This window comes from Sturnira hondurensis, unplaced genomic scaffold, assembly GCF_014824575.4.
Source record: "Sturnira hondurensis isolate 20B ecotype Veracruz unplaced genomic scaffold, ASM1482457v3 Scaffold0016617, whole genome shotgun sequence".
Lineage (NCBI taxonomy): Eukaryota > Metazoa > Chordata > Mammalia > Chiroptera > Phyllostomidae > Sturnira > Sturnira hondurensis.
In genome coordinates, this window is record NW_028089248.1 from 7,001,331 (window position 1) to 7,021,679 (window position 20,349).

General features: G+C 56.4%; 1 protein-coding gene across 1 annotated transcript; it reads left to right on the forward strand.

Annotated features, from left to right (window-relative positions):
* The first annotated feature begins 980 nt into the window (after nucleotides 1–980).
* On the forward strand, nucleotides 981–20,349 carry TCF25 (TCF25 ribosome quality control complex subunit). The gene is made up of 18 exons (XM_037066456.1): nucleotides 981–1,296; nucleotides 3,611–3,766; nucleotides 4,695–4,769; nucleotides 6,079–6,197; nucleotides 6,695–6,760; nucleotides 11,383–11,465; nucleotides 12,332–12,462; nucleotides 12,783–12,882; nucleotides 13,957–14,050; nucleotides 15,176–15,268; nucleotides 15,388–15,493; nucleotides 16,128–16,287; nucleotides 17,324–17,411; nucleotides 17,882–18,040; nucleotides 18,186–18,276; nucleotides 18,490–18,569; nucleotides 19,792–19,864; nucleotides 20,093–20,349. The coding sequence occupies exons 1-18, from the start codon at nucleotides 1,108–1,110 to the stop codon at nucleotides 20,249–20,251; spliced, it is 2,022 nt and encodes a 673-aa protein (XP_036922351.1). The 5' UTR covers nucleotides 981–1,107; the 3' UTR covers nucleotides 20,252–20,349.

Sequence of the window (20,349 nt, forward strand, 5' to 3'; positions counted from 1 at the left end):
CATGCTGTTCATCTATAAGCTACATATTAGTCAGAGTCTGCACTTACAGAAACAATGTTGAAAGAACGGTGCGGCGGGTTACAATTTTCCACTGTTACACTTCCTCCTGTGAACTCTGGAGACACAGACACAAATGCAAAGCCAGGCTGTACCTGGCCCGGCTATTCTCTGAATCCCACTCTCTTTACCTGTTAAAAGGGGATCCCTAGCTCGCTAGAGGAGGTGAGAATTTAGCACAGGGCCTGGCCAGGCTCCCTAGTGACAGCCATCCCCAGCTCAAGGCTGCCACACCAGGTCATCTTGCCCTTGCTCTTGGATGGCAGTGCAGGGTTCTCAGTCCTGTCTGCATTCACGCTTTAATTTCCAAAGAGCTTTTTAAAATGTCAACGCCCCACCTAAAATGTTTAGGGCTGGGTCCTTCATCTTTATTATAACAACCTCCCAGATTATGACGCAGTTAGGGTGGCGAGTTCACCTCAGACCACAGTTTCCCATACCTAGAGGTACAGGAAGTCTCTTGGGGGCGCATCAGTGGCGGAAAGCAAGCAGGACAGATTCGGTTTCAGTCCATCCTGGCACGGGGGTTGTCCCTGCGTGTTGTCCGGAATTCGGCAGTTTTGGGGAGCTACTCGGTTTGGACGCGCTTACTGCTAATGCGGGGATTGTCCGGTCTACAGCCAGTCGAGTCACGGGCAGGGCGCGGAGAGCGGGGACCAAGCCCTATAGGTCCCTCCAGCTGTCACCTGCGCATCGCCCCCTCACCTGGCACCACCTGCGTGACCCCACGCAGGACAGAGCCTAGGTCCCAGCGCAGGAGGCTGGGAGCCTGTGCACCCTACTCCCGCATCCCAGCCCAATTCCCAGGCACGCCTCCGGAAGACTCGGACACACCCTCCAGGGGCACGCAAATCGCGCGAGAACAAGTCCGGGCATGCCCGCACCTTCCTTGATGCCACCCGGAACGGAGCGGAAGTCCCGGAGAGCCGCAGCGCGCAGACGCCACAAGCCAGCCCCGCGCCAGCGCGCCGTAAGTGCGCAGGCGCGTCAGCCGCTCTCTTTTCTGCCAGTCTTCTCCCAGTCCCTAGACGTCAGCGGCCGTTGGGTCTTATGTCGCGCCGGGCCCTCCGGAGGCTAAGGGGGGAACAGCGCGGACAGGAGCCCCTCGGGCCCGGCGCCCTGCAGTTTGGCTTCCGTGATGACGATGATGCGGAAGAAGGACCCAAGCGGGGACCAGGCGCTCGGCGCCTCCGGGGTGCAGGGAAGGAGGGTGTCCAAGTCAACAACCGGTTCGAGCTGGTGAGTTGCGCCGCCTGGGGTGGGGGCGGCGGGGACTCCGCGTGGGAGGCGGGTCTGCACCGGGCGGGTCAGTGCGGTGGTGGGGTGGGGGTGGGGGTGGGGATGTGAGGCAGTGACGTCGCGCGGGCGGGGCGATCTAGGGTCCGGGCCGCACTGGAGAGGGCGGGACCAGGGGAGTAGGCGGGGCATGCAGCCGGGGTGGTGGGGCAGGGGCACCGGGCGGGGCCACCTGGGGTTGGGGCCACCTCGGGTTTGAGCCAACGCTAGGGGCGGGGCCATAGTGACCAGGGGCGGGGCAAGTGGTCTGAGCTACCTCTAGTGAGCATAGCCAGCAGTTGAGGTGTGGGGCTGCCCTGCAGTGGGCAGGGCTGTGGCATCGGTGGGTGGGGCGGAAGCGTGGGGGGCGGGGCTCCCTTTCTCAGGATCTTGAGCTCTCTTCCCTTGATTTTCATCTCCATGCCAGGCACTTGAAGGGTCTTTACAAACATTCTCCTTTATTCCTCACACCGGACGTGGTGTCTTGCTCATCGCTGCATCACCGCCAGCCAGGTGTCCAGCACAGAGAAGTAACACAGTAGCTGTGAATTGGAGGAATAAACTCCCACCCGTGTCTCCTTAGCGCTGGCCTCAGTCTGTAATTTTCTTGTGTGTGCTGTGTCTTTTTTATAGATTTTTAAAAAATTCTCACCTGAGGATATGCTTATCGATTTTAGAGAGAGAGGAAGGGAGAGAGAGGAACATCTTTGTGAGAGAGAGAAGCATCAGTTGGTTGCCTCCAGTCCCTGACTGGAGATCGAACCTGCAACCTTTTGGTGTATGCAATGACGCTCCCACCAGCTGAGCCACCTTGCCAGGGCGTTATGTTCTTTACCGTGTTCTTGCTTCCCTGAGCTCCTTGTGTGGGCTGGTAATGCGTGTTTTGCTCACCTGTGTGTCCTGCACAGTGTGCGTGCCCAGTGTGCACATAGAATCAGCAGTTCTTTCTGTTGAGGTTTAGCTTGGCCTAGAGTTTGTTATGAACTTGAATTCCTTAAAACACCTCAGATTCCCAAAGGGGGCTAAAAAATAGGATATTTTTAAAGGAAGAGAGCATGACTTTATAATAGGAAACCAGCACCCAACTAACAAGAGGCCCTGGTGGCACCCTTAGTTGAATGATGAGGACAGTGTGGGTGCCAGTCCTCCATGACACCCAAAGTTTAGGGGAGATATCCACAGTAGCCTCATTCCAGCTTCCCTCTTTGCTTCAAGACCCTAACCAGCCAGACCACACGGGGCCCCTGATGTCCTGATGCTGCCGCACAGAAGAAGGCGTCTGAGGGAGCAGTCACCTGCCAGTGGTGGTGCTGTGGCAGACCCCATTTTGGTAAAATTTCAGCATCATCCAATCAGGTGCTCTTTCATCCACAAAGACCTAGGGGTCTGCTAGACAGACACGCGTCGCACACTCCTGAGTTTATCCTTCCACGTGGAGCTCTCCGCCGGTGAGGAAGGTGGACCCAAGAGCACAAAATGGACCCTGCTTTCTCTGCGGCTTTCCCGCTGGACAGCAGGCCCACTGGGGACGGCAGTGGCGCTTCTGCCTTGCGTTCTCATCAGTGAGAAGTCACAGCCACATCGTAGTCCGAGTTGTACTTCAAAATTATCTCAGGCTTACAGGGTTAGAGTAGATTTTTTTTAGCTTTATATTTTTTAGATGTTCTAAATTGAACATACAGTTTTATTTCTTTTTGGACTTGAGTGCACCAGATTGCGTCTGTCAGATCTGGTTATTGCTACATGGTGGCCTCTTATTTCTGTATTAATTTGTTAGCTGAAGGGCCAGAGCTTTCGCAGTAACCTGTATCCACCTCTGCCACCCCTATCCCTGTCTCCATCTCTTCTCCAGAGTGTGTGTTTGGTGGGCGGGGGGGGGGGGGGCATGTCCTGGGAGTTGCTCCTGTTCAGCACCGTGACCCTCAGATTCATCCATGTTGGGAGTGAGTGTGGACTCCATTGTATGACAGTGGCCCTGGGCGGTGCTCATGGGGGATAAGTTGTGATGTTTGGGGAGTCTGCCTGCTGCCGGCTCGGAAGACAGGACACCATGGGCCACGTGGGCCACAACCCCTCTGTGGACTGTGGGAGCCCTGATGCAGGACGTACTGAGGTGCTGGCACTGAGGCCTGCGGGGCACAGCATGCTGGCGCTCCTTCCTCCACAGCCCCGTGTGGCCTCCCTGCCATCGTTGCAGATGTGCCTTGCAGTAGCATCAGGATGAAGTGGTGACCGGACACCCATATAGTACCCTCTTCTCTCCCCTCCATTTCTGCAGATAAACATTGAGGACCTGGAGGAGGGGCCAGTGGTGAATGGGGAGAGTCTGCCCACAGATGCTGCGGTGTCGGGGAACAAAAGGAGGGCCCAGAGTGGAGGTGCCGAGCCCAAGAAGGATGGAGAGGAGACTGGCGGGGCAGCACCCCTGGAGCAGGTGTGGCGGGGTGTGGGGCAGAGGTGCCCAGGCACATACTCTCTGCTGTCATTCTCTAAATTCCATCTTGTTCATTGCTCAGTCACCCCAAATTTCCTGGGGAGCCCTGGTCAGATGTGCATGAAATCCTCAAGACTGGTACTGTCAGGGCTCTTGCATCCAGGGTCCCCCAGACCAGTCTCCCCAGCACAAGTGCTGTCTCCCTCATTTTCGAGAGTCCCCTACTCAGCAGGGCGCTTGCTTTTCGGAAATGCGCGTCTGGAGCTCAGGCCGGGTGGACCAGGGCCCCGGGTGGACACACCTTGAAGAATGTGCAGGCCCCACTAGTTCTGTGTTCTTCGGGGCACTTGGGAATGCTCCTCCAAAGACCTCTCGCTCACTCATCCAACACATGCTTGGGGAGCCTCCTGGACTCTCGGGACAAATCTTTGCCCTCCAGGGGCCTCTGGTCGAGGGGGACAAGGATGGATGGACAGCTCCAGTTGGGGAGAGTAGATGAGCGTGGGGGGGCCTTTCCAAGGAGCCTCCACGTGGGGACGAGAGCAGAGGGACATGGGTATAGGGACTGTGATGCGGGGCCTGGTCTCCAGTGGCTAAGTGTGGCAGGAGAGGGCTTGACAAAGTGAAGGGTGAAAGCAGAGGGCTGCTGGGCAGACGTCAGAACCCTGAGCCTCAGGTCCCAGGGGGCCCCGAGGCGTGTCAGAAAGAGGCATGAGAGGAAGGGGGAGGCTGGATCAGACGTGCAGAGACTCAGGGAGGTGTTTGTTGTCTGAGAGAAGTAGGTGAGGTCCCAGGGCATTCAGGAAGTGGAAGCGGGACGCCAGGCCTGCGTCCTGTGTGACTGTCCCTCTGTAGCTACCGCTCTGGGTGTCAGGGTGGAAGGTCTCATTGTCTCTTCCCATTAATTAAGATGTGCTTTTTTTGTTAGTCTAATATGAGTGGCAAACTCCGAAAGAAGAAAAAGAAGCAGAAAAATAAGAAAAATGCTACGGGAGAAACTTTGGTATGTTCAGCGGTACCCGCCTATCCTTTCCTGGCTGTTTCTCAGGTGGTGTCGGAGGCAGCTTATTCGTTTGTCTGTGTGAAGCAAAAATGTCCTCGAGGCTTTACTGTCACATGATAAGACAAAATACAGAGTTTGGGACTGGGTCCCGTGGCTCTGCCTCCTCTTACCTGCTCCCAGTTCAAATTGCTCGCACGTCTTCACGGCAGGCGTCTCTCACATGTGCCAGTGTGCGCCACGCACGCAAGCCTCAGCCTGATCTTCCCAGTCGTGGCCTTTTTGTGGAAAACGGGCTTAGTCCGCCCACCACAGGCACTGCGTCCTGTCATCACGCCGCTCCCCCTGTGCACACAGCCAGGCCTTGCCCATCTTGTCGGGAGTCCCTCTGTGGGGCTGGTGCCTGCAGCGCCTCTCAGGAAGTTGGGAAGGTATTAGGGACATAGCCAGGTTGGCAAGAGCACTGTGGTTGTGGAAAGGAAAGCAGTTTGTTTTCATTTGATGTTTTGATTTCTTCCCACCAGGAGTGTAACTAATTTAGAGGTTAGAGAAATTTAAAGGGGAAATTGCACCCTGGCTGTTATAGCTCAGTGGATTGAGCACGGGCCTGCGAACCAAAGGATCACGGTTCGATTCCCAGTCAGGGCACATGCCTGGGTTGCAGGCCAGTTCCCAGCTATGGGACTCATGAGAGGCACCCATACATTAATATTTTTCTTCCTCTCTCCTTCCCTTCCCCTCTAAAAAAATAAATAAATAAAAAATCTTTTAAAAAAATAAAGGGGAGACTGCTTACCCAGCTTTGCTTCTGTGTTTGCTCATGTCATTCCTTGAGACCCAAGCCCACTCTGCCCCCAGATGACTCTGTGGGGTGGCGGAGCCCCTTCCCAGCCGGACCTGTGTCCAGTGCTGAGGAGCAGATGCCCCCAGGGGCCGTGTGTCCCCGGAAAGTATTTTTCCGTGTTGCCCTTGGGCCTCCCTGTCCCCCTCTCTTAGTCCCAAAAAAGAGGTTGCAGCTTTGAGGCTGTTCATCAGCATCTCCAGTCCCAGCTAATTACCTGAGGAGGTGAGTGGACCTGTGAGACCAGGGGCGTGGGCTCGGCGCTCAGATGGCCCGGGGCCCTCGTGGTGCTTCTGTCTCGTCGGAGCCCCTTCTAGGCAGACTCTCTTCCTCTCGGTCATATGCTCGCTCTCCTGAAAGTTAGCAGTGTGACTGGTATTCTTTGTCAAAGTGAATCACAGGGTTATCTGTCGTTGTGATGTTTAAAGTGAAGTGAAGATGGTGATTAATACAGGGTTTGGGGGCTTTTAGGAAAATGGGCTGGAAGACATCGATCGCATCTTGGAGAGGATCGAGGACAGTGGCGGCCCGAGGCGCCCCAGCCCGCAGCCCCTGAGCACGAGGAGGCACGTGCTGTACGTGGAGCACAGGTACCGCTGCCCTCCTGGGCCACCGGGGCTCCGCAGCCAGGAGGAGGAAGGAAGCTTACTCTCCTTGAATAAAGGCGATAGGGGTTCGTTACCAGATGTTGAGGAACAAGGAGGAAGAGGAACGGAGGAGCCCTCCATTTCCAAGGGCCTCCCACTCTTAGTTTGGGGGTATGCAGTGACACCATTGCCCTGGGGCGTCATCCTGGGGTCAGTCACTCGTCTGGTCCCCACAGACGCCGGGGGGTTGGGGGGGGGAGCGTGTGCCCACTGCAGAGGCTGCTCCTGAGCCGGTGGGTAAAGCCCACCTAGTCCAGGCCTTTCACTCTCCTGACTTGGCCTCTGGGCAGGTGGCTGCAGGGGAAGCAGGCTGACAAATGGTCTTTGACGCCCAGATGGCAGTTCTCCCCACTGGGGGTTTTATGTGACTTTCTAAAATTCCCAGAATCACTGAAGAAGAACTCAGTTTCTTTTTTTTGCTTTAATTTTAAATTCTCTAGACATTTGAACCCTGACACAGAACTGAAAAGGTATTTTGGTGCTCGAGCTGTCCTGGGGGAGCAAAGGTAAGACCAGTGAGTGAGTCTCCGCTGCAGACGGGGCTCTCCAAGCCCTGGTGAGCAGAGGTGGACGCTGGGGCCGGGGGCGCTGAGGGCAGGGCTGGAGGACCGCCGGAGTTGGATCTGTCTGGCTGCTGGGCCCACTGCTTTCTGTAGCAAAGGCTTTGAGATTCCTAAATTTTGAGCTGCTAGCCTTGAAATCTTAGGTAGGTTCATTCTTCTCAATTAGCACAAGTAACTTGAGTTTCAGTTCTGGGACAAGTTTGATCTCTGTTAATGTAACAGTTCTCGGTGGCTGGTGCTCCGTGGGAGTCACGACAAGAGACGCTCGGGGTGTGAGGGGCTGGTTCTGGAGCTCCCTGTGGAAGGACCGGTGTTCTGAGAGCCTCTACCTGACAGGAGCTCTGTCTGATGACAGAACTTTTTTCCAATTACAGAACTAAATACTTCTCATTAAAAAATTCAAGCAAGTCAGAATTGCCTGCTTTGACAGCCCCCAAGAGATGACCCTTCAGGACAGATTGCTGGGTCACTGCACCTCCCCGGGGTCCCAGAGCTCTGCCGGTCCCCGCATGCCCTGTGGCCACACCCTGGTGTAGGGGGGCTGCTCTCTAGGGGTCGGGCAGCAGGCTGTGTGCTGGCTGCAGCCCCTGTGTCCGTGCCAGCCTTTCTAGAGAAGTCGCCCCAGTCTGGGTTTTCCCAGCGACACATCACCCCGTTGGCCGCCAGAAGAGCGGTACAACTGTGTCGTCCCCCCCCCCCCGCCACCGCCCTTTGCCCAAGTTTGTCCCTCCCCAGGCGCAGGAGGGCTCACAGTCTGCCCTGCGCACATGGACAGCTGTGTTGATGATTTGACCTTCCTTTGATTATGAGAAAGGTTGAGTGAGGACTTTGTGCCCTGTTATTTGCCTATACTTCCCTTGTGTTTATTATGGTTTTTACTTTATAGTTTGCTTTTATTTTTGGTGTTATTTAGGACACAAGGGTTTCTGACTCTGTCTCTCTCTCTTTTTTAATATTAGTGAAAAACATTTGTACTTTAAACCATTCCTCTTGGTCACCTGGGCCGCCCTAGGCTGGCCTTCTCCCTGCCCCCAGCCTCACCCCCTGTGCCTGTCTCTGCTGTTTCTTGACATTTTTGCCTGTCTTATTTCGTCTGAGTTAAAGCTAGTAATTAAGTTAATAATAATTACGTTTGTTTTTATTGGTTTATACTTACCTATTTCTTTAAAATTTAAGTCCTACACGATGGCCTCCTTGAGAAGCCGCGGTCTCCTCCCTAGACATCCTGCCTCTCATCCCTCACCTGCTCCCGCGGGCGTCTGCCCGCTGTCTCTGCCGGCCACTCAGAGTTGCATCCACTGGGTGCTCTGCTCTTTCTCATTGGCCCCCTGCTGTGACAGGCCCGCTGGCTCGCTGGCCCTCTCCCCCTGTGTCTCTGTGTCCCCCCACACCCCACCCCCTGTCCCACTGCCCAGCACAGTCAAAGCTGCTTCAGTCCAGTCTGAGTCTGTCCATAGAAAGGTCCCTGCAGGGTTGGGCTGTCCCTGGGATTCCACAGACCGGACAGTTACCTCTCCTGTGGGCACCTGGCCACTTGTGCAGAACCGGCTCCCAATTTGGTCTCTTGAGGATCTGCCTGGGCTTTTCTCGTGTGGCTGTCTTCCCCTGCTTTTGACTTCTTACTGGGAGCAGAAACATGCTTTTTCATCCTGTTTCTAACACAGTTTAAGTTTTCACTCATGTTTTTTAAATATATTTTATTGATTATGCTATTACAGTTGTCTCATTTCTTCCTCTTCACACCCCTTTGCCCGCCCTGCACACCCCCTCCCACCCACATTCCCCCCCCCCTGTAGTTCATGTCCATGGGTCGTACATATGAGTTCTTTGGCTTCTACATTTCCTATACTATCCTTACCCTTCCCCTGTCTATTTTCTACCTACCATCTGTGCTACTTATTCCCTTTTCCCCACTCTCCCCCTCCCCTGTTGATAACCCTCCGTGTGATCTCCATTTCTTTGTTTCTGTTCCTGTTCTATTATTTGCTTAGTTTGCTTTTGTTTTTGTTTTAGGTGTGGTTGTTAATGATTGTGAGTTTGCTGTCATTTTACTCTTCATATTTATCTGCTTTTTCTTAGATAAATCCCTTTAACATTTCATATAGTAAGGGCTTGGTCATGATGAACTCTGTTTGTTAACTTGGAGCTTATCTGAGAAGCACTTTATCTGCCCTTCCATTCTAAATGAAAGCTTTGCTGGATAGAGCAATCTTGGATGTGGGTCCTTGTCTTTCATGACTTGGAAATACTTCTTTCCAGCCCCTTCTTTCCTGTAAGGTCTTTTGAGAAGTAAGCTGACAGTCTTACGTGAACTCTTTTGTAGGTACCTGTCTCCTTTTCTCTTGCTGTTGCTTGGGTTCTCTCCTTAATTTTAATCTTGGTTAATGTAATTATGATGTGCCTTGGTGTGTTCCTCCTTGGGTCCACCTTCTTTGGGACTCTCTGAGCTTCCTGGATTTCCTGGGAGTCTATTTCCTTTGCCAAATAATAAAGTTCTCCTTTATTATTTGTTCAAGTAACATTTCCACTTGGTGCTCTTTTTGTTCTCCTTCTGGTACCCCTATAATTCGGATGTTGGAACGTTTAAAGATGTCCTGGAGGTTCCTAAGCCTCTTCTCATTTTTTTGAATTATTATTTCTCCATTCTTTTCTGGTTGGATGTTTCTTTCTTCCTTCTGCTGCACATTGTTGATCTGAGTCCCAGTGTCCTTCCCTTCACTGTTGGTTCCCTGTACATCTTCCTTTATTTTATCAGCGTAGCCTTCATTTTCTTTTTTTTTTCTTAATTTTTATTTATTTATCTTTAGAGGGGAAGGGAAGGAGAGAGGGAGAGAAATATCAATGTATGGTTTCGTCTTGTGTGTCCCCTGCTGGGAATTGGCCTGCAACCCAGGCATGTGCCCTGACTGGGGATTGAACTGTGGTTGTTTGGTTCCCAGGCCCGCACTCAATCCACTGAGCTACACCAGCCAGGGCAGTGTAGCCTTCATTTTCTAGTCTAACTTGCAACCAATTCTGTGAGCATCCTGATCACCAGTATTTTGAACTGTGCATCTCATAAGTTGGCTATGTTTCATCGCTTAGTTGTATTTTTTCTGGAGCTTTGATCTGTTTTTTCGTTTGGGCCTTTTTTTTTTGGTCTTGACGTGCCTGTTACATAGTGAGGGGCGGAGCCTTAGGTGTTCACCCAGGCTAGGTAATCCACGTGGCTGTGTTGTGGCGCTATATGTGTGTGTGTGGTGGGGGGGGTTCCAAGAGGGAACAATGGTGCTTGCTCCACTCTATTGGATTTCAGTCCCTTCTGCCGCTTCCTACAAGCAAATGGGGCCCTTGTGGTGCTAATTTCCAGGTGGGGGGGTGGGGGTCGCTCCAGCGGATTGCCTGTGAGGCTGGGAGTTGCTCCCTCTGGCGCCTCATCTCCCACAGGTGTTTTCAATCAGTGGTTCGAGGCTTTATTTCCCTACGCTATTGCCCTGAGTTTTGCAGTCCGTCCTGCTCCCCAGTTGTTTCTACTGGTTTATTTGCGCACGAATGTGGGACTACCCAGTTCACAATCCACTGCCTCACTGGGTCCGCCAGTGGCCACCTTGCCTGCCCCAATCCTCCAGCCACTGCCTTGCGTGAGTCCTCTCTGCCTGGCTGCCCATCACTGCCCCTCCTACCAGTCTGGATGAATGTGTTTTCTTTAACTCCTTGGTTGATGGACTTCCTTATAGTTTGATTTTTCTGTTAGTTCTGGTTGTTTTTTGTTTTTAAATTGTCGTTGTCCTTCTTTTGGTGGTACGAGGAGGCACAGTGTGTCTCCTTACACCTCCATCTTGGCCAGAAGTCATCACTCATGTTTTTCTCAAGTGACATAGTTCAGTTTATAAAAAAAAAGTATAGATAATTACATACACACGTCCGTGTGCTCATCACTCAGCTTAAGAAACGAAACATCACTGATAGAGTGGGAACCCCTCCTCGTGGCCAGTGCTCGGGTGGGTCTGCCACTTGCAGAGAGACCCGGGGTGTGGGGCAAGGGGTGGGGGGACATCCACTCCAAAGTCTGCAGAGCTGTGCCTGCCACCCACCCTGTGCTCCTGTTGGGCCAGCCTCCTCCCAGAAACTGGTGTTGGTGCTGATGTTAGCGGGCTGCCAGGTCTCTCCCCTTTTCAAACCTGTTGTTGGGTTGGGGAGTCCCAAGAAGTGGGGGGAGATGGGACCTCACCTGCAGCGGGAGGTCAGCCCACTGCATGGCCTGTCCTGTCCGCCCCCCAGACGCAGCTCGTGGGCATCCCCAGGGTGCCTGCAGGCTCGCTCTCCTCATCGTCTTCAGTGTAGGCGTTTGACCCCGTCACCTTCCCCGCCACTTTGCCAGGCCGCCAGTTTCCTGTTTCTTTGCTTTCTCTGGTTGTCTGGTTATTTAGGTCGCAGGTCGCAGCTCTGTCCAGCAGTGGTCCTATGAGGTTATCACCGCATGCGGAGGTGCAGCCATGCGCCTTCTCCCCCCGCCACGCGGTTTTGCTCCCACAGCCAAGCGAAGGTTGGGCAGCCCAGCTGAAGCTGTGTCCTGTCCTCCGTAGGCCGCGGCAGAGACAGCGCATGTACCCCAAGTGTACGTGGCTGACGACCCCGAAGAGCACCTGGCCCCGGTACTCCAAGCCAGGTGAGGAGCTGCGGCAGTGTGGGGTTGTGCAGTGGCCAGCGCTGGGCACTGCTGGGGTCTGAGCCCGTTCGGCCAGGCCCCTCCTCAGCTTGTGCAGAGCTGTGTGCGGAGACTGAAGGCCTGGCGTGGTGCTAGAGACACAGCACCCCCTGCCAACCATGTGTCATCCTGACCATGTTTCAGTGCAGTTTTTTTCTACCCTCTTGCTTATTTCTATGGATACTATACCATAGCAAGCAATCAAATTCATTTTTAAAGTGTGATATTTTATTTTTTGTTGCAAACTAATATGTCATGTACTTTAAAGCAAAACAGGAGCTGTGCAGAAAGGTGTGGGATATGGGCCAGTGGCCTGTTGGGACAGCTTGGTTGCACGGCCTGCAGGAACCCTGGGGCTGGGGTGGGGGTGAGCGATGAGGCCTGGGCATAGATGGGGGCACGTTCGCCGTGTGTCCTGCGGCACGTGGCCCTAGTGCGGCCGTCAGCACAGTGTGAGCTTAGAGTGACCAGGAACCGCGGACCGAGTTATTGAAGGTGATGAAGGGAAACAGGAGTTCCAGGTTTATTGCAGAAACAGCCCTGTGCCCCGAAGGTTCGGGCACAAGGAGCAGGGACAGACGGCGTCTGGTCACGGGTCTGGGTCACATCTCCTTCCTGCCTGCCTGGCCCCTGCACTGTTGTCCCGGGGGCTCGTGCTCTGTCCACACTCCCAGAGGGAGCGTCTCTGCAGGGAAGAGCGGAGGGGCTGCGGGCCGTCAGCCGCTTAGCTGGCCTGGTGGAGCTGGCGCTCTTGTGGCAGCTCAAGCTGAGTGCAGAGCTTCCCCACCAAGAGCACCTTGAGGGCCTTGACCCAGCGTTGTCCCCAGGCCTGTCCATGCGGCTGCTGGAGTCCAAGAAAGGTCTGTCCTACTTTGCATTCGAGCACAGCGAGGAGTACCAGCAGACACAGCACAAGTTCCTGGCCGCCGTGGAGTCTATGGAGCCCAACAACATCGTGGTGCGCAGGGCCTGCAGGCCGCCCAGGACACGGGGGCCGTGCTTGTGGGCAGTGTGGGGCCTGGGCCCTGGGGGTGGGGGCAGGTGGAGACACCTGGGCGCAGAGAGTCCCAAGCTGCCTGTCCAGTCAAGTCAGGGGTTTGGCTTCACAGCCATGTCCATCAGCGTCTGAGCTGGGGGTTTTGAGTCGCCCTTGGTGATGTTTTCCCTGAGGCTTGGGTGCCCGAGAGAAAGATGTGCCCGGGGGTCTGGTGTCTCCCGGGCATTGTCCCTGGAGGGCCCTGCCCACAGCTGTGGCCAGCGTGCCCTCTGGCCTCGCAGGTCCTACTGCAGACCAGCCCCTACCACGTCGACTCACTGCTGCAGCTCAGCGACGCCTGCCGCTTCCAGGACGACCAGGAGATGGCACGAGACCTCGTGGGTGAGAGCTGCCTGTTGCCCAGCCCTCCCGTCCCCTCACCCGAGTGTCTCAGAGGCTGGCTAGTGGCACCTGCCGTGTGGCGATGCTGGGACTCGAAGGGGTTTGCCAAGATATTGTGAAAATGACAGCTTTGAGGTAGAATTCATGTTACATGAAATTCACTCGCTCAAAAATGTACAGTTCATTGGCTTTTTAATAAATGCCAGAGTCATATAGCCCCTTGAGGATCCTGGACCATTTTCATTACTTACAAAAGGTCCCTGGTGTGCTGACCCACTGCACCCCTGCACGGGGGCTGCATCTGAGCCCCCCGCTGCTGGTGTCTGTTAGCCTGGACTCGTCGGCCACCTGCCTCATTCCCAGCCCTGGGGAACCACCAGTCTGCTCTCTGTCTCTGGGCTTGCCCGTGCTGGACCCTTCTGAACAGTGGAATCGTAGAAACGTGTCTGGGTGCTTCGCTCACCACCATCTCCAGGGCTGGCAGGCGCTCCACTGTGTGGGGGAGCGCTCGGCAGACGCGGGCTTGTTCCCGTGTTCCAGCCCCTGTGGATGAGCCGCTGGGGCCTGTGCGTGTGAATTTTGTAAGGGCATGAGTACGTTTCCTTTTTTTTAAATCCTCACCCGAGGCTATTTTTTTACTGCTTTTTAGAGAGGAAGGGAGAAAGAGAGAGGGAGAGCATCAGTATGTGAGACAAACGTCAGTCAGTTACCTTCTACATGCCCTGACTGGGGATAGAACCCACAACCTGGGCATGTGCCCCATTCGGAACTCGAACCCACAACCTTTCGGTCTATGGGATGACGCTCCAGCCACCTGAGCCACCCAGCCAGGGAAGCATGTGTGTGCACTTCTGTCTGGAGTCCCGGAGCTGCCAGCTCAGACCCGCGGGTGAAGTCAGTGCAGAGTGGCCTCAGACCTCCAGCGTCACATCTGTGCCCTGTCTCTTCCCCGAGTCCTAGTTACCTGACCTCCTTCCTTGCAGAGCCTTCCGTGTTGCGAGGCACAGAGGATGGGGTTGCAGTCTCCTGCACGGTGGCTGTGACGCTGTCCCCTGGTGTTTGTGTGGCCCACAGAGAGAGCGCTGTACAGCATGGAGTGCGCCTTCCACCCCCTGTTCAGCCTCACCAGCGGGGCGTGCCGGCTGGACTACCGCAGACCTGAGAACAGGTGTGTGCATAGCTCCCTGCTCTTTCCTTGCAGGTAACATGAGAACCTGTGGTGGGGAGTGGGGGCAGGGCCATGGGCTGTCCACACCGGGTCCACCTGGTAGTTCAGACCGGGCATCACACTGTATTTAAAGCGTAAGTGCAGGAAGGCTGGGCTCTGGCCAGGTGATCACTGACTGGGGTTGTGCTTGTCCATGTCAGGAGTGAGCCTGATGAGCCACTTCGCCCTGGGGGGTCTGTACTCAGGGTCCCATGGGTCTCTGCCCAGAAGCATTCGTGCCCTGTGAGTGCAGAATGCCCTGCCACACTCTGACTGTGAGTGTGTATGAGTGTGTATGAGTGTGCCCCTGGGGTGCAACCCGACCCTGTTTCTGGCAGTGACGTGCTCTGCATACGGGACCCCTGTGTCTTGCAGAAACTTCTGCTGCCCCGAGGGCCCTGTTCAGGCCCTGAGTGGCCTCCGCAGCCCCCTGCTCACCTCAGCCTGGTCATCAGAGCCCTAGTGTGGGGGGCATGCTGGCTGTCCTGGGCTCTCTGGTTGTCGGCAGCCAGGAGCATTTTCCCAGCCCCCACCAGAGGCCACCCTGGTCCCCGGCATGCTGACCCATTGCACCCCTGCACTGTGGGCCCCATCTGACCGCCCCATGGCTGGTGTCTGTTAGCCTGGTCTCTCCGTGTGAATTCTTAGAGCACTGGGGCAGGTTGTGAAGTACTCACACTTCCAGGCCTTCCCTGGGCGGGAGGTCTGGATAAAACAGCGGTCCACTGGGATCGTTCCTGCCACAAACTCAATGCTCCAGCGACAGAGCTGCTGCAGCTGTTGGAGTGAGAGGTGGGTGCAGGCGGTAATGACACTGGGTTTTAACTCTGCTCCCTTCAATGGTGACTTAAACAAAAACCCAAGGTAGAGGTTCAACCTAGCAGATAAGCTTGGTTTTCTGTACACGGACACACGTGTAACTCAAACAACAAGCGGAGCGTCGCCTTCTCTGCAGACCCAGGAACATTCCGGAACATTCACGGCGATTAGGCCCCACAGGAAGTGCCGACGCAGCCAGCAGGACAGGGTGGCGTGGCTCTGCCGCCTGCTGTCGCTCTCATTCACGCAGCACTGTCTTGGGTCTAGGAGCTTCTACCTGGCCCTGTACAAGCACTTGAGCTTCCTAGAGAAGCGTGGCTGCCCGCGCACGGCACTGGAGTACTGCAGGCTCATCCTGAGGTAGGTGCCCTGGCTGCGGCCGCGGCCTCTCCCGCGGTAGCTGCAGGCCCATGACCGTGACCTGGGCTCACTCTGGCTTCCGTCTCCCTCTTCCCCCTGCCCCGCGCTGCCTCTGGAAGTCTGGAGCCAGACGAGGACCCCCTGTGCATGCTGCTCCTGGTGGACCACCTGGCCTTACGGGCACGCAGCTACGAGTACTTGATCCGCCTGTTTGAGGAGTGGGAGGTAGGAGTGAGTCCCTGACGGGCCCTGGCAAGGGTCCCGGGAGACCCCAGTGCACCTAGCCTGGATGAGGGGCGCACGGATGAGCCCTCTGGGTTGTAAGGGAGACTGTCAGGGCAGCACGGGGCTTGTGCGCAGGTCAGCCCAATCTCACTGAATAATACACCAGAGTGCCGATGCCGGAGGTGCCGCGCTGCCCCAGGAAAGCCGTAGAACGCTTCGCTTAAGTGAGAAGGTGAAACTTTGCAACTGAATAAGGAGAGAGAAAAATCATATGCTGAGGTGGTTAAAATCTATGGTGAAAACAAATCTGTCAGTGAAATTTAAAGAAAGAAAAGAAATCCGTGCTGTTTTCACTGTCGTACCTCAAACTGTCATCCTGTTTTATTGTTGTCAGTTTCTTACGCTGCCCCGTCCGTAACCTGGAGTTGGTCACGGATGCGCATGTTCAGGCTTCGGTGCTGGCCATGGCACCAGGCGCCCACTGCCGTCTTACAGCACATCCTCCATGGATAAGGGGCATGACCGTGTGTCGTTTCCCCCCAGATGTGAGACTGTCATTGTCCCACTAAGTGCTACAGAGACTCCATGTGTGTTGGCAAGCTGAGAACTTTGCTTCTGGTCTTCACCCCTGTAGGCTCACCGGAACCTGTCCCAGCTCCCAAACTTCGCCTTCTCCGTGCCCTTGGCTTATTTCCTGCTGAGCCAGCAGGCAGACCTCCCAGACCAGGAGCTCAGTTCCACAAGGGCAAAGGCCTCCCTCTTGCTGCGCCGGGCCCTCACCATGTTCCCCGGAGGTGGGTGACCCTGAGCCCAGCCCTCCCTGTCAGACCAGCCTAAGGGACCAAGTGAAAGCCAAGAAGGACTTGGGACTTACTTGGGTCTCAGGGGAGCTTGGGGTTTTAGGATGTCTTTGATATTGGCTGTTTTGTCTGAAAAAGACTTAGCTTCTGAAGAAGGTGTGGCATTTTCTAAGGAGCAGGAAGCAAGGCCCTGGACGGAGGGGCAAGTGGGGCAGGAGGGCAAGTTAGCCAGGTGGGCTTCACACTCTTGTCATGTGATCCTGAGTCTTTCCATTTGGAGGGGCTGAGACGCAGGTTGTCCTGGGCGCTTTCGAACCACCGCTGGTTGGTCGAACCACCCTGTAGGTGTCGGGGTGCAGAGGCCTGCAGCTCATCCCTTCGGTGGCTGCGGTGCATCCCAGACATCTTCAAAGGGCTCTGACCTGCAAGAGGAGCTCGCCACTGTTCCCTGGGGCAGGGAGGCAGGCACTGGGACGGTGTACGAGGTGGCGCTGGAGCAGACGGACTGGAAGGGCTGTGTGGGGATGGGGAGGAAGGGGAGCCACTCGGGCTTCCAGCCCCCCACACCTCAGCCACCCCCGCCCTGCTGCGCACCTTGGCCTGGCTTGCTGTGCACACAGGGCTGCCTGGCAGGTCTCAGGGAACTGACCCTCCCCACCCAGTGGCTGGAGCTGTGTGTCTGTTCATGTGGAGGAGGGAGGTCTGCCTCCAGGCCACTGCCTGGTGGTGTTAGAGGCGTGGCTCTGGACCCCCCGTATGGCACAGCTGCCCACCCATGCAGCCCGCTCTCACCTACGCAGCTGCCTCTGGGCAGGGCCTGGGGCAGGACCCCCCTGGAGAGTCACTGGGGAGAACGTTTCTCCCTCAGAGGGTGGATGCTGCTGAGGGGACAGGGTGTGTGGCCTCTGCAATGAGGACGTCCAGCTCCCATGCTCGGAGGGGCCCTAGCCCCTGGGCCCCTGGAAGGCAGCAGGACAGAGGGCCCTCCCTGGGTGTCAGTGACACGTCGGGGCTGTGCTCCCTCCCACAGTTCTGATGCCCCTGCTCGAGTACTGCAGTGTGCGGCCTGACGCCGCCGCCGCTGGCCACCACTTCTTCGGACCCGGTGCCGAGATCAGGTAAAGACCAGCAGACGCTCTGAGGGGCCACGTGCCTGTGTGTTTGTGGTGGGGGCCTGTCTTCCTGGCAGGTGCTGTGCACGCATGTGCAGGGGCCTGGGGCCTGTGGGGGTTGGTTGGCCTGGCCTGTCGGACTTGGAGCTGGCGGGCGTGTGAGTGGCCTGCAGCCCAAAGCACAAGGCTTCCCAAGGAGCAGGGGTGCAGGGCATGGTGGCCCCACATCCTTTCTGTTCTTTATGTTCCCATTAATGGACTTGTACTTAGTGAGGACCATGTGCGTGTGCAGAAGAAACCACCTGTGTGCCCCCAAACCCCCAGGTAGCAGCACATCCCAGGTGGGCAGCCCCTCTGGGCAGCCTCTGCTCTCTTTAGGGCCTAGGCACACCCTGGACGTAGCCTCACAGTTGCCAGCGGGCCTGTGGGGACTGGGCCTGGGCGGGGCCGTGCTGACAGGCCCTGCTATCTCACAGCCAGCCCCCCGCCCTGCGCCAGCTGGTGAGCTTGTACCTCGGGCGGTCACACTTCCTGTGGAAGGAGGCTACCACCATGAGCTGGCTGGAGGAGAACGTCCGGGAGGTCCTGCGGGCAGTGGACGCCGGGGACCCTGCTGTGGAAGAGTGTGAGAGCAGGTGAGCCTGGGGCAGCCAGGGAGCACTTGGCCTAATGGGTTCGCACAGGAAGCGCGAGGCCCGACTGCTCAGGGATCTGGTTGTGAACGTGGGGGCAGGGCAGGCTTCACTCCATGGGCTGTCCCTTGTTTTCTCCGGGCCCCAGGCGGAAGGTGCTCTACCAGCGTGCACCCAGAAATATCCACCGTCACGTGATCCTCTCTGAGATCAAGGAAGCTGTTGCCGCCCTCCCCCCGGTAAGGAGTGGGGCCTCCAGCAGGAGCCGGTGGGGACTGGTCCCTCCCTTGGAGCCTCAGGCTCCCACAGCCTGCAGCCCGCTGCTCCGCAGAGACATCCTGACACCCCGCGTGGAGGCTGTGGCACTTAGAAGGGTGGTTGTCTGTCCCACCCCTGCTGCCAGCGCCTTGGGTACAGTAAGCCCCGCCTCTGTGTCCTGTCACCTTCTGCAGGACGTGACCACGCAGTCTGTGATGGGCTTTGACCCTCTGCCTCCTCCGGACACCATCTATTCCTACACGAGGCCTGAGAGGTACTTGTCTGCATGTGGTTCGCTTCTTTGCTTTTTGGCTCAGTGCTTTGGACCCTGGGCTTGCTGCTTCCTCCAGACACAGAGCTGAGTGTTGGGGTCACGGACCAGCCTCTGCAGGTGTGAACACCATCAGTTATTTCGGTCTGAGCAGAAGCGTTGCTCAGTCCCAGGTGCTGTGCATTCAGTGGGAAGCAAGAGTGAGGCCAGCTCTGTGTTCCCGGCGCCTGCAGTCTGGTAGGGGAGACACACCAGGGGCAGGGACTAGGGACCGCCACCAGCAGCTGCGTGGAAGGAGTGGTGGGCACATGGAGGCCGGAGGCGCCCTGACCAGGTGATGAGGTGACAGCTGTTGGGCCTGAGCGGAAGAGTCAGCTCGTGCAAAGGCCCGTGCATCTGGGCCGGGAGAGCCGGGCCTCCACTGCTGCAGGGTGGGATGTGCGGTTGCTTCCTTCTGGACTCTAAAACCGAGTCACTGCCGATCCCAGAGTTCCCCAGCGCCGACTCACAGGTCTGGAACGGTCGTCGACAGCTTGTCCCATTTAAGGGAGCAGGGGCTTTCAGATCTTGGTAGAACATGTTTTGTAGCGTGAATTTTTTTCCACCGAATTGTAAGAATTGGATTGCATGATCGTGAGTTACCGTTTCCCAGTTAAACTCTTCGGTCAAGGTGGAAATTACTGTTTCGTGGGTTCAGAAAAAAGCCAACATGCTGGACATCACAGCGTTGAGGAATAGCTGTAGGACTTTGCTGACTACAGTAAAGAGTGTCCCCCACCCTGCCCCCACCCCAGCCCTATAGACCATCATCAGCTTTCCCAGCAGAGGGGGCTCCTGCGGAAGGGCACCTCTGTGTATCGTAGAGCTGAGCTGCAGTACCACACTTCACCAGGAGGGGTCTTCATGGAACACTGGCCTTGGAATCTCTGGCCAGTTTTTGCCCCTTTAGCTCTAAGTGCTGAAGGACACTCTGAACTCAGGCACCTGTGCCGTGGCCGGTATGCAGCCTGGCTGTGGGGGCCCTGCTTTCCACCTGGTTCAACGAGCCAGCCACCCTCAGGAACAGTCCCCCCCTTTGCCCCTGGGCACTGGTAGTGCACCCCAAGCTGAGGGGCAGTCAGGTCTGCTTGCCCCTGGGGCTCTAGGTCCCAGCTCATCCCTTGTCCAGCTGCTGCTGCCGCCTTCCCATCCCTGCTCTGTCTCCTGACCCTCCTGTCCTTTTCAGGCTGAGTCCCGTCAGCCGTGGAAACACAATCGCCCTCTTCTTTCGGTCACTGCTGCCCAGTTACACCACAGAGGTAAGTGAGCACGCCGCGGCCTCTCCCGCTAACTAGGAGCCCTGCCAGCGGCGGAGCACGCTGCCTGCCAAGGACGTCGGGCCATGCCCACCCGAGCCCGTAGCTGCCGACTGGACAGAACTCTCTTCCGTCAGCATGGCCATGCTGGGTGCGGCTTCTAGGGACTCCTCGCCCCCACAGGTTCTCCTGTGCCCGACAGCCCTGCTCACATGGGTCTCGTTGCCACAGGGGGAGAGGCCAGAGGATGGAGGGGCCGAGGGGCTGGACCGCAACCAGGGCTTGAACAGGCTTATGCTTGCTGTGCGCGACATGATGGCCACCTTCCACTTCTACGACCCGGAGGCTCCGCAGGAGGCCCATGCCGAGGGGGATGCGGAGTGGGACTGAACAAGCGGACGCCGTGCCTGCGCTGTGCAGTTATGGTCCTGACTCACCTGGTCAGAACTGGCCAGCTCCCCAAAGTAAAAACGTGGTGTCTGCCTGCC

Excerpts from the sequence above, each read along its gene's own strand:
- TCF25 (XM_037066456.1), top strand. The coding sequence starts at position 1,108 with ATGTCGCGCCGGGCCCTCCGGAGGCTAAGGGGGGAACAGCGCGGACAG. Across the intron at positions 11,466-12,331 it reads GCCCCGGTACTCCAAGCCAG|GCCTGTCCATGCGGCTGCTG; the intron begins GTGAGGAGCTGC and ends CGTTGTCCCCAG. Across the intron at positions 12,463-12,782 it reads TGGAGCCCAACAACATCGTG|GTCCTACTGCAGACCAGCCC; the intron begins GTGCGCAGGGCC and ends CTGGCCTCGCAG.